Consider the following 12,249-nt stretch of genomic DNA (forward strand, 5'->3'; position numbering starts at 1 on the left):
ATATTTTTTTATATAAACTATATATTATAAAATAAAAAATAAAAAAAATATGAAAGAAAATTATGAAATAAATGATTAATTACTAATTGATCAAATTAAAATCAATAAATTAAATATACATGTGAATATCAACTAAAAAATGTTAAAATAATTCGAAATCATGATTTATTATGATTTATTAGCGCACATGTGAGATAATTGAAAAAATATATATCTTGAAATTAGATAATATTAATTGTAAGAATCTGTTAATTATGGATATTATTATGAATATTTTTTTGGTGACTATGGATATTATGAATATGAAATTATGGATGCCATTTGTGTAAAATTATAAATGTTAAATTAAATATATTTTAACTACGTTTACTACACGAAACAAGAAAAAGAAAAAAAAAAGAAAATGGATTAAAAAATTTATGTGCATAATAGGCTGAAAATTGACACATGATAATAGAAAAAACTCACCAGATTTAGCAGAATTAGTTATAGTAAATAATACTTTTGCTGTAATATTTGGTAAAGTATTTTGAATATTGTTAATATATATTTTATTTAATATATATTTATTTTGTTAAATTCACTCATCCATATATATATAATTTTACTAATACAAAATTTTAAATTTTTGACTTCAATAAATAAATAATAAATACATTTAAAAAAATTAAATTTTATATTTAGATTTGTGAAATTTGTCTTAATTAATATCTAAAACATATGTATATAGATAGATCATAGATGTTATAGATGGAGTGATGTGGATTTTAAGCTAGAAGGATACCTTTGCCGGAAAATCTGCATAGCTTAAATCCAAATATATGTGTGCGGCACAGTCTTCAAAATGAGAATTGCTAAAAAAGAATCAATTAGATGTGGTGTCTTTTAAGTTTTAAGATGATAAATTTTAGATACTTTTTACCGCAGTAAAAATGAGTTGAGAGTTGAGTGAATCACAAAGTCAAAAACACACAAGAAAGAATCCCCTCCAGTCTCCATCTCCACTCTGTTTGTTCTTTTGGGCAGTCAAATGCATCATCCACCACTTTGATGCATGAGACTCAAATCCTATATGCCTAATAAGATCTACACAAACACAAGTCAAACATTAAAAGCACAACCACCGCCACCTTTTCCACATTAATCCTTCATCCCTCTGACAAAGAAAACAAGGCAAATACCATTATACCGTAGATTCGATCAGTTTTTGTGACAGGTTTAGCCATCTTCTCTTGCCCTATATATCTATGAATATGATGATGATTATACTGAAAATAAATTATGTGTTCCTTCAGGTATGGTTTCAAGGGCCGCAATACTTTTACTGATGGGACTTCTGGGAATGGTTTATCAGGCCACACAGCTTCCGCCGCCAAACCGCAACAGCAACGATTCAAACTCGATTACAGAAAACGAGGCTTCACCAACACCAAGGATCAGGCTCAGTGATGGAAGGTACTTGGCCTACAGAGAAAAGGGTGTCCCCAGGGACAAAGCACAACATAAGATTATCATTGTTCACGGCTTTGGAAGCTCCAAAGAGATGAACTTTCTCGCACCCCAGGTACAAAAGATCAATCTTTTATTGACTCTGTTACTGTGATTTGAAAATTGTTGGTTGGATTTAGATCTAATTGATTATTGAATAGATTCAAAATGTATGTTGATGATTGATGTGACACTGAATGTGCAGGAACTAATAGATGAATTGGGTATATATTTTGTGCAATATGATAGAGCTGGATATGGAGAAAGTGATCCGAACCCCAAACGCTCATTGAAAAGTGAAACACTTGACATTGAAGAACTTGCCGATCAGTTAGAGATAGGACACAAATTTTATGTCATTGGAGTCTCAATGGGATCACATGCTACCTGGAGTTGTCTCTACTACATCCCCCACAGGCAAATAAAAATATGTATTTTTGAATCATTGTGAAATACTTCACTAGGTGGTGGATATATCACCATTTTGTTTGTGCAGGTTAGCAGGTGTGGCTATGATAGCACCAGTGATCAATTACAATTGGGCTTCACTGCCTGAGAGTGTGGTGAGACACGACTACAGGAAGAGACTGATCCAATGGGCACTTTGGCTTGCAAAATATTCTCCAAGACTATTGCACTGGTTGGTCACTCAAAAGTGGCTCCCTTCAAATTCTGTCATTGAGAAAAATCCGGCTTTCTTCAACACTAGAGACATTGACATCTTGAAGATTATTCCCGGCTTCCCTATGCTTACCAAGGTGAATTACATGCTTTCTTTCACTTACTTTTAGCTGAATACAAATGGTTAGTCAAGGAGGAATAACTCCTCATTGATCTGTGTATAGGAAAAGTTAAGGGAACAGGTTGTTTTTGACACACTCCGGGGTGATTGGATGGTGGCATTTGGCAACTGGGAGTTTGATCCATTGAAGCTGAGCAATCCATTCTCTCACAACACAAGTAAAGTTCACATTTGGCAAGGATATGAAGACAAGGTTGTGCCCTCTCAAATCCAGAGATTTGTTTCAAGGAGTATGCCATGGATAAATTACCATGAAGTTTCAGATGGTGGACATTTGATTATCCATTATAGTGGTTTGTGTGAGGCTGTTTTGAGGGCACTTTTACTTGGTGAAGAAAATGTTTCATATAGACCTAGACCAAATAGAGAAATACTTGTATCTTAATTTATTCTCGTGTGTTTTTTTCTGTTTTACATTCTGAGAGAATGTCATAGATCATATGTAAATTACATTATTTTTCAGTTTGCTGAAAGCTTGAATGAATCACATTCATAAGTTCAAGGCATCATACATCACATTTTTCAGTTGTACCATTGATCCCAACATATATGTCTAATATCTCAGGCATTCTGGAGACTGAAACAGAAGCTCGGAAAAAAATGAACATGTCAATATTAATGTGATTAAGTGTGGTTCTCATTCTATTAACAAATGGTGAAGAAAATTAATAAAATTTGAACTTTGTTGAAGTTTTAATGCATTTGAGGATTTGCCTTGATCAGTTAAAAAAATCAGAATGAATGATCAAGAAAGAGGACAAAATTTGCATATTAATGATTATGCAGTAAGGATGTTTTAACTTCTTATTATAAGTATTGAGATCATTTAATTAAAACACATAATATAAAGTCAAAATCAAATCCAACATTACAGATAAGAGATTATTAAAGCGCATGATGATACGAGTGTGTAAAAATAAAAGCTCATATCAAGTTATTGTATGACTTGAGGTATTGCCCTTGGAGAATGACCCTATTTGTTTACAAATATATCTTTAGTGGATGTAAAAAGAAAAATTGACATTTATACTTTTTAATCTGTTTATCTACCCAAAAGAAAAAAAAAGTTTTAAATATGTTGAGATAAAATAAATATTTATGTGAATCTGCGATGCTCCAATTAATATTCATATTCATAAAGTAAAAAAAAAAATTAATTAACATGTGTTCTAAACAAGTTTTTATAGAAAAAATATGAAAATTTTAAATTTTTACTAACAAATCTTCATAGCCCTACATGTTATTATGTGTATACGATAATAAAAATGTTATTCGTACACTAAAATCAACCAATAAAACCAGTTACCAATGTATTTGTGTATAAATATATGTGTAGTTTAATTTATTTTAAATGTATATTTGTATTTCAACATATATTTTATACGGGTAACAAACTTTAGTGGCTGATTTTAGTATACAAGTAGCATAATAAATATGATGACATATACTAATAAGTTATTGTGTTTACGTGTCATATATACATATTCGGATAAGATATTTATTTAACATTCGTTCGACACATGTGTTTTTTCCGTCGAATTGCATCTTAATAAAAATAATTGAATCCGTTTAAATACATCTAAATATCATTATATTCGTAAAATGAATTTAGAAATAATATATATTATTTATTAAAATAAAAAATTATTTTAAATATGTTAAAATTTGTATGTTTACATGTTGGTATTGTGTTGTGTCCTTGCTCTTGTATTAGTGCTCGACAATTACTAACAATAGCAACACACGTAGAGGAGGCGTAGAATAGAATGGTAAGTATAAATATATACGTATGAAGACGACAACCCAAAGTCGTAGTGATATTCCTCCCGCGTTATTATTCATCGTGCCTCAATCTCTCTCTCTATTTTCTGTATCCCTCAAAGTTTGGGACTTTGATCTGCCATTGACCCTCTTCAATTCGCGGTACCCATCTTTTCTTTAATCTTCACTCTCTTCCAATCATCGTTCATTCCTCTCAATTTAATCGCAATTAACCTCAATCCCAATTCCCCCAACTAGGGTTTTTCTCCGCATGATTTCTTCTTCGATTACCTCGAATCGCCCCAGCAATCTTGAATTCCAGTTTTTGAGAAACTGTTCCTGTATGGTTCCCTTCATTTACCGACTTTGATTTTGTCTTTTCTTGGTTTTGGGTATTTAGTGGAAAATTTCAGCTCAATTTCGTTTTTTTGCTTTCCCACCATATTTTCTCTTCTGGGTTCTGCCTGTGTTATTTTACTTAGCAATATGGTGATCTGCATTTGGTTTTACACGTTTTCGTGGAATTGGGCATTTGAAATTAGCGGAATTAGTAATGTGCGGCAGTGTCATCCTTGGTAGGGGAAAAAAGCGGAGAAGATTAGATTCTACAATTAATCTTATGTTAAGCAGATTATAGAAGATTGAGAAACTGAGAAGCATGGCTTTTGTTACATAACTGAAACTACTGCATTTCTCTCGTCATGCTTCAATTAGTAGCTTTCTTAAGTAATTTGTATGATGATCTTCTTTATACAATATTATCATATGATCCGGTAAGCTTTCTATGTGCAAGACATAAATTTCTTTATAGGTGCTAGCATTTGTTACTTTATATGATGTTGCCTTTATTATGTTCGTTAAAGTGTCTTACTGCTGTTCTGGTTTATTGAATTGTGGACAGGAATTTGTAAACTCAATTTGATATTGGGACAAAATAAACAGATACTTGTGTTCTAAGCTTTATTAAGGTTACAGCTTAATGTTGGGTTCTGGGAGTAACTTGAACGGCAGCACCAGCAGTGGGATTACCTCATCAGATATGCCACCTTTGCCACAGTATTTGCCACTGGATCCAATTACGTTAGGTAGTAAAAAATATACTCGTTCAGGAGAGCTGAGGAGGGTTCTAGGTGTTTCTGTGGGGAACACATCAGAAGACCATTCTTTTGGAACTCTACATCACAAGCCTATGGCTCCAGTAGCCCCAGGGGAGCTTAAGAATTTCAAAGAAAGTGTACAAGATGCCTCCAGAAAGGCAAGGTATATAATTGTCACTCTATATTGGATTAATCTACTGTATAATTAAATCTGGAAATTTCTGTTTGTAAAGTTGAATTACTACACAATTAAGGATGGCTAGATCAATAATGAAATAAATGGTCTCTTACCGTTGCTGTGATATTTTACGCCACATCCCCGATGACAATATCAATCATGATCTCTTTCTACACTCTCATCTACTTCTTTTTGAATTGAGGGTCATTTGTATTTAGGGACCGATTTTCATGGTTTTAAATAAAGGGTTCATTTGCACATTTTTAGAAAATATGGTTAAGGTATCCATGACCTTATCGTTTAAGGGAGTAAATTGCAATTTTCCCTTTTGGTGAGAAGTTCTGGTGAAATGATCTTTTATTTATTTTTTTCTTTTCACCATTGCCCCATTTTTTGGGGACCTGTCTAGTGCAAACCTTATTATCTGTGATGCTTGGTCATTGTTTTAAGTTTGTAAACCATTGAAGTCATAGGATACTTGTGATTTGTTTCTGGCTACTGTAGAAGTTTTAGTTTCTAATGTACATTGTTTAGTTATTATTTCATGACACACCAATCATTTTGTCCTGATTGAACTGAAATATGTCAATCAGGGATCGATCAAAAATGTTAGGGGAATCTTTATCCAAATTGGACAGGTATAGAGAGGCAATAGCATTAAATACAAAGAAGCGACAGAGGACAGATTTATCAAGTGAAAGGGGAGGTGGAGTAAACCTAACAAAGATGGGTAGCCAGACTCACAAAACCCCTAATGATAATCTAACTCCGAGATCAGAAGTCAAGACCTCAAATTCAATGCTGAACAAGCGACTCCGTACAGCAGTGGCAGATGTGCGGGTGCGTATGTTTTAATGCTATTATTACTTCTTTGGTTTATTTTTTATTTGTATACTGAAAGGAGCTAACTATGAGAGATATTGCATAGTTTTTTCTTTTACACTGTTAAAAACCTTTAATTCTTTCTTGGCTATGAATTGAGTATTTTGAGTTTCATTTTTGTTAAATGGCATAGCATGAGTGCTTATGGATGAGAGAGTAGAAGGAGATCATGATATACATTGCTGGAAAATAAAATGTTTGTACATGATGATCCTCAATGCTTCTTACCACAGTGATTCAGGCATTTAAGTTTTTATGTTCAGTTGAAATATTTTAGGATGAAATGTTTCAAGTGATTTACATTCCAATTTCCAAGTTAAGATTATTAATGATGTCTTCCTCTCCAAACAAAGTTTTAAACTTATTAATCTCTGGTAATAATTTGTACTATGTTTACTTGTCCACTTGCATTCTTCATGAGTTTGTTCACTATGATGCTTTCAGGAGGAAAGCAGATCTGCTGCCATTGGAAGGCAGCAGATGGTCACAGAGAAGGATGGAAATTCGATTCAGACACTTGGCGGGGGTTCTGTTCGAAATGAAGAGAAAACTCGCAGATTACTTGCTGGAGGTGAAGGGTTGGATCAAAAAATTAAGAAGAAGAGATCTGTTGGAGCTGTAGGAAACAGAGTCATGACTGGTGAAAGAGATGTGAAACGATCTGCTCTTCCAAAGGCAAATGCCGATTCGAAGATGCGTTTTTATGATACACAGGGTTTCAGGTAGTTTGTCTTGTTATAGATTTCAGGACTTAGGTTTCAGTTGTCATGCTAATACTGACCAAATAGTTTTTGGGAGGATTTATTAGATTTTCCATCCATGATGATATATATGGAGTAATTTCACACACTGGATTTCATCCAACAGAATTTGTTAATGGTAGAAAATATCATATGAATGATTCTATGCTTTTTTGTGTATGTTAAAACTGAATGGATCATGGTCATGGTATTGAATCAACATCACTGTTATAGGGTTGAGTTTGCTTGTGAATTCCATTGTTTCTTTGTTTGAATTATATCTTTAGGGTTATTGTGTATGACATAACTTCTTGTCCTCCCTGCTGGTTGTCTTTTTCCATCAATATTTTATTGTTCTCTTTGGATGTTTTGTTGTTTCTCAACTAGAGTAACTCTTCAAATCTTTGGTATTCAACATCGTTGTCAAAATGGTTGTACATGATATACATTGCTGGAAAATAACATACAAATTGCAAAATTAATCTCTCATATCAATAAGCATTTTGTGGTACAGATTGAAGCCACTTCCTGGATCTAGTGGAATCAACAAGTCTGGAGGCTCTTCTGAGCCTTCTACTATTGGGGTGCGTAATATGCTTGCAAGTGAGCCAGAAGGTGGATCTCTTCACAGGGACCATATAGCCGAGCAGAAAGTAGTGGCAAAGGGAAGCAACAGGTTTTTTGCTCATCTTGACATTGCCATGTTTTAATATATGACTACAACCTAGTTGCTGAAGAATTCAATTAATATCTGCATAATGGCCCTTGTTGACATTTATATCCTTTTAGAATTGATATTTATTGGCAAATTGATTAATCATTGATGTTGATTGCTCTTGTAATTAGATCCAACAATCAGGAGGATTTCCCAGCAAGCATCTCTAACACACTAATTAAAAATAAGGTTTCCCGGGCACCACGAACAGGTTCAGTTAGTGCGCTAGATTTGTCTAATGTTCAATCTTCGTCTGAAAACTTTCCAGGTTAGGGATAGCCTTTAGATGATAATATAAAGGCTCAGTGGTTGCACAAATAATTAACTGTTTTCTACATCTGTAGGCTCTTCTATACATCCAATGACCCAGTGGGTTGGTCAGAGGCCACCCAAAAATTCACGCTCAAGAAGAGTAAAAGTAGTTTCTCCTGCCTCACGCAGTCTTGAAGTCCAGGTCTCATCTGAAGGCTGTCAAACTTCTGATTTGAAAGGTTCTTCAGTCGTAAACAATGGACTCCAACTGGCAAGCAGTGTAGAAACTAGTACCCCAAAATATAAAAGGCCACCTGATGATATTTCATCTCCATTTGGCTTTTCTGAAAGTGAAGAATCTGGAGCTGGTGAACACAAAATAAAAGAGAAAGGAATGAATGGCAATGACTTTGATGTGGCAGCTGAAAAGGGTATGATGTCTATGGCACAAATGAAGAAGAACAAAATACCAACTGATGATTCGGGAGATTGTGTGCAGAGACAAGGAAGAACTGGAAGGAATTTATCATTAATTAGGTCTGGTGTTCCCTCAGGGAGGGAGAAGTCAGAGAATCCCCCAACGAAGCCAGTACAGGAGATGAGGTCAAATGATAAGAGTAAAACGTAAGTTGATGTCTTTTTTGATCTTGTTATTCTTGTTATTTCAATTTGTTAACACCATCGTCGTCTTCCTTTGTTGATAATGCAGCAAATATGGACGTCCTCCTTCAAAAAAGCAATAATGAAGCTTGATTTGTTTGGGAATATAGTTTTTTACCATGGCAGAGACAACCAAATTCCTTTCACATTTCTGATATATGGTAGTGGTATTAGTTTGTTAGGTTCCCTCCATATGGCATATTTCCATAAGTTGTTATGTGTATTATATTTCCAATTAAGGTTTCAACAACTATTCTATAGATAATTGATTCCCTATTCTCTGACTGCTTGTGAATGTGTACTCATGCACTACATATTTAAATGACTATACAGGTGAATCTGATGATGATCATGAAGAATTATATAAAGCTGCAAATGCTGCTCGTAATGCTAGCAGTATGCATCTTCAGCCATTTTAGCTTGTTACCAAATTTCTGTTTATCTCCAACTTGTTCTGCTGTTTCTTATTTTGGCCTGCATCTCATCATTTGCTGGCATATTTTATGTAGATATTGTGTGTTCGGGCTCATTCTGGAATAAAATGGAGCCTATTTTTGCTTCAATCAGCTTGGACGATGCGTCATACTTGAAGCAACAGGTAGCAACTTCATGTTGATCATAGCATGCTTTTTTCTGGAAATTTGTGTGTACAATCTAATTCTGAGTATATTGAATAGTAGATTCTAACTTACTACGTTTTGTGCGCGTGTGTTTTGATTGTTGAATCAGCTCAACATTGCTGAAGAAGTTGGTAAAAGTTTATCTCACTTATTTGGCATTGACAATGATTTGGTAAGTGAATGAGTTCCCTACAGATCTCCCTCTGTTCATTTTTGGATCTTCACAACTGCAACCAAATTACTTATCCGGGAAAAAAAGTAAACAAATTCTAGTTGTGAAATGGACAAATTTGTACAAGAGCTAAACCTTTTGAGGAATTTATTGACTAATTTACTTTTTTTATATTGGCCCAGAGTGGTGTTGTAAATAACAAAACTACTCAAGGTTCGGAGGGAGGGAAGAGAAGCCGTTATGAAGATGATTCATCTAAGTTAGATGCTTTAGGCGAAAAGAACGACTCCGAAAGACTTGACAAGGTTGCTCCGTTATTCCAAAGACTTCTTTGTGCTCTAATTGAAGAAGATGATAATGAAGAATCATATCACCTAAGTGACGCAAAGAATATATCTCGACAATGTGCTAGTGATGATTCTCATTGTGATTCTTGTAATCAAATTGATTTTGAACCCAAAGATCGGGATAGAATGGACTCAGAAGTTGAATCAAAGGTGGATCTTCATATTCAAAAGAGTTGTATGTTGGATAGACTATCTTGTGATAAAAGTACTGCATCCAACACCTTTAGGTATCCAAACACATCCAGTTCATTACAAAGCACTGGAGTTTGGCAGGGAGACGAAGAATTTTCTGTTTCTGATATCACACACACCAGCGAAATATGTTCAAATGATCTTGATCAACTGCATCCTGGTGAATTAAGTATTCCTGGTTTTCCATCTCCGGATGACCCATATCAGTTGATGTCTTTGGATGACAGGTTGCTGCTTGAGTTGCAGAGCATTGGCTTATATCCAGAAATATTGGTAAGCTTTTATTGCTATATGGAATTATAATGCCATAGTTATTTGATGTTTACGAGATTCATGATCTTGCTCCTTAATCTTCCTTTGCAAGGTGCAGCCTGATTTAGCTGAGGAAGATGAAGCTATAAATCAAGATATTGAGAAACTTGAGAAAGCATTATATGAACAGGTTTGAACTTAAAAAGAATTTCCTTGATAGAATTATTTAAAGCTAGTTTTAGAGCTTTATTTGTGGTGAATTTCGTAAGTTTATCATGCTGTCCTTAAATGCTCATGATTCTTATGTTGTTGTCCCGATTGACTGACTAATAGAATGGTAGCAAGAAGAAAAACTTGGACAGAATTGATAGAGCTATTCAAAAAGGGAGGGACATGGAAAAGCGGTATGTTTCAATGATGTTTTATGTGTTTTGTTTCTGATCCTTCTTTCTATCCTTAAATTTTATTTTGCAGATCTTTTTGCAATTTCCTTGTTTTCTTGCCAGGATTGCATGTTTTGTCATGACTCATGGCTCTCATTTTTTATATTTGTCCTTCAGATATTATTGATTCTTATCAAAATTACTGTTCTTACCATGCAGGAAGGTTGAACAAGTTGCATTTGACCAACTTATTGAAATTGCTTACAGAAGGAGATTGGTAATAAACTGACGCCTTTTCCAACCTTTTATTTTCTTTCATTGAGGCACTCTTCCTATTTTTCCAGTTGAAAAATATTATGTTCCTAATGGTTGACTGCATATGTTTGGACGGACTCCTGGTCATTGGATTGTGTTTAAGTGCATGTTACTGAATCATCTGATTTTCTTTGCTTTTATGTTGGGAGTTGGGACCATGGGTTTCTGCCGATTCATTTTTGGGTAGTAGCTTTCTTTTCTTTCTGTTTATGTCCTTTTTTCTTTTATTTGGTATGTATGAGTGATGCACGTGATTTGTCCCCAGTAAGAAAACAATTTCGATAGTGGTTTAACCCCCCATTTTCAAGGTTAATCTGTAGATACTTGTCAATTCCACCCCTCCTCCTGTCTCGCGGTTGCCTTGTTTATCAATAATTGATTAATATGCTATGATATTGGAGATTTTGTGTGAGAAATGCTCACAACAAAACTACTATAAAATTCATTGTACTACTGCTGTTGTATTTTGTTTTTCTTTTTGTCTTTTGTTCTTCGTTTTTTCCCCCTGGAAATCAATTTAGTTGAAATGTTGATAGTTGTGCTTACAGTTCTAAGGTTTCATTTAACTAGCATCTTTGCCCGCACGGCGAAAAAGATTTAATCAATATATAAATGCAATTGTGAATAATATACTTACGGATTATTTGTCCTAGTTTTTATATCGATGGATTATTTGTCCTTACCGTCAGTGTTATATCAATTTAAATGTTGGCAGGCCTGCCGGGGAAGCAAAAATTCAAAAGGTGCAGTTCACAAGGTGTCGAAACAAGTTGCGTTGGCTTTTCTGAAGCGTACTCTTGGAAGATGTAAAAGATACGAAGAAGCTGGCATTAGCTGCTTTAGTGAACCTGCACTGCAAAATATCATGTTTTCTCCCCCTTCACGTGAGAAGAATGATGGAAAACCTTTGGATTGCATTGTCTCTGGGACAGCCAGTAATACATGTAACAAAGCTTTGAATCAAGGGGAAGCTAGAAAATCAGGTATTTGAAAATTTACCTTTTGCATTATTTTTGTTGTTTCTTCATAGTTTGTTTGTTTCTCTCCNAGCAATTATCATGTCTTCCTTACTTGTTCAAGTGTTATATCATTGACTATATCTTTTCCTTCCCTTTTTTTTATGGTCTTGTCATTGACTTTATCTTTGCTAATATATGAGAGATTTGTCAGTGTGTGTTGGTTTTCTCGAGATATTTATGTATTAACACACTTACAATTTTTGTTCTGCATCCACTGATACAGGTGCAGTTTCTATTGCTTCTGAGAAATACGATTTCCAAAGAGATTATGCTGATAGAGGACTTCCTGATTCTTTTCAAGGTTCTATTCACTCATCAGAACAAGCATCATCCAAAAATGGTTCTGTGTTCATAAAGGAGAAAAAGAGGGAAAT

The 12,249-nt window shown here is 34.3% G+C and overlaps 2 protein-coding genes across 2 annotated transcripts in view; both read left to right on the top strand.

Annotated features, from left to right (window-relative positions):
• Window positions 1-904: 904 nt before the first annotated feature.
• On the top strand, window positions 905-2,779 carry LOC107476407 (uncharacterized). Its single transcript, XM_016096208.3, has 5 exons — window positions 905-1,216; window positions 1,296-1,564; window positions 1,694-1,905; window positions 1,985-2,246; window positions 2,334-2,779. The coding sequence occupies exons 2-5, from the start codon at window positions 1,298-1,300 to the stop codon at window positions 2,673-2,675; spliced, it is 1,083 nt and encodes a 360-aa protein (XP_015951694.1). The 5' UTR covers window positions 905-1,216; window positions 1,296-1,297; the 3' UTR covers window positions 2,676-2,779.
• Window positions 2,780-4,088: 1,309 nt separating this feature from the next.
• Window positions 4,089-12,249, top strand: part of LOC107476487 (uncharacterized) — a gene marked incomplete in the record, with an annotated part of 9,314 nt that continues 1,153 nt past the window's right edge. Inside the window, 17 exon segments of the mRNA XM_052259146.1 lie at window positions 4,089-4,824; window positions 4,953-5,311; window positions 5,920-6,166; window positions 6,653-6,930; window positions 7,463-7,624; window positions 7,795-7,931; window positions 8,008-8,539; window positions 8,625-8,655; window positions 8,896-8,971; window positions 9,085-9,173; window positions 9,305-9,367; window positions 9,550-10,179; window positions 10,277-10,348; window positions 10,492-10,562; window positions 10,761-10,818; window positions 11,572-11,839; window positions 12,099-12,249. Of these exon segments, the coding sequence (XP_052115106.1) occupies window positions 5,031-5,311; window positions 5,920-6,166; window positions 6,653-6,930; window positions 7,463-7,624; window positions 7,795-7,931; window positions 8,008-8,539; window positions 8,625-8,655; window positions 8,896-8,971; window positions 9,085-9,173; window positions 9,305-9,367; window positions 9,550-10,179; window positions 10,277-10,348; window positions 10,492-10,562; window positions 10,761-10,818; window positions 11,572-11,839; window positions 12,099-12,249 (3,146 nt within the window).

The sequence above is a fragment of the Arachis duranensis genome, chromosome 3, assembly GCF_000817695.3.
Source record: "Arachis duranensis cultivar V14167 chromosome 3, aradu.V14167.gnm2.J7QH, whole genome shotgun sequence".
Lineage (NCBI taxonomy): Eukaryota > Viridiplantae > Streptophyta > Magnoliopsida > Fabales > Fabaceae > Arachis > Arachis duranensis.

Excerpts from the sequence above, each read along its gene's own strand:
- LOC107476407 (XM_016096208.3), top strand. The coding sequence starts at position 1,298 with ATGGTTTCAAGGGCCGCAATACTTTTACTGATGGGACTTCTGGGAATG. Across the intron at positions 1,906-1,984 it reads CTCTACTACATCCCCCACAG|GTTAGCAGGTGTGGCTATGA; the intron begins GCAAATAAAAAT and ends TTGTTTGTGCAG. Across the intron at positions 2,247-2,333 it reads GCTTCCCTATGCTTACCAAG|GAAAAGTTAAGGGAACAGGT; the intron begins GTGAATTACATG and ends ATCTGTGTATAG.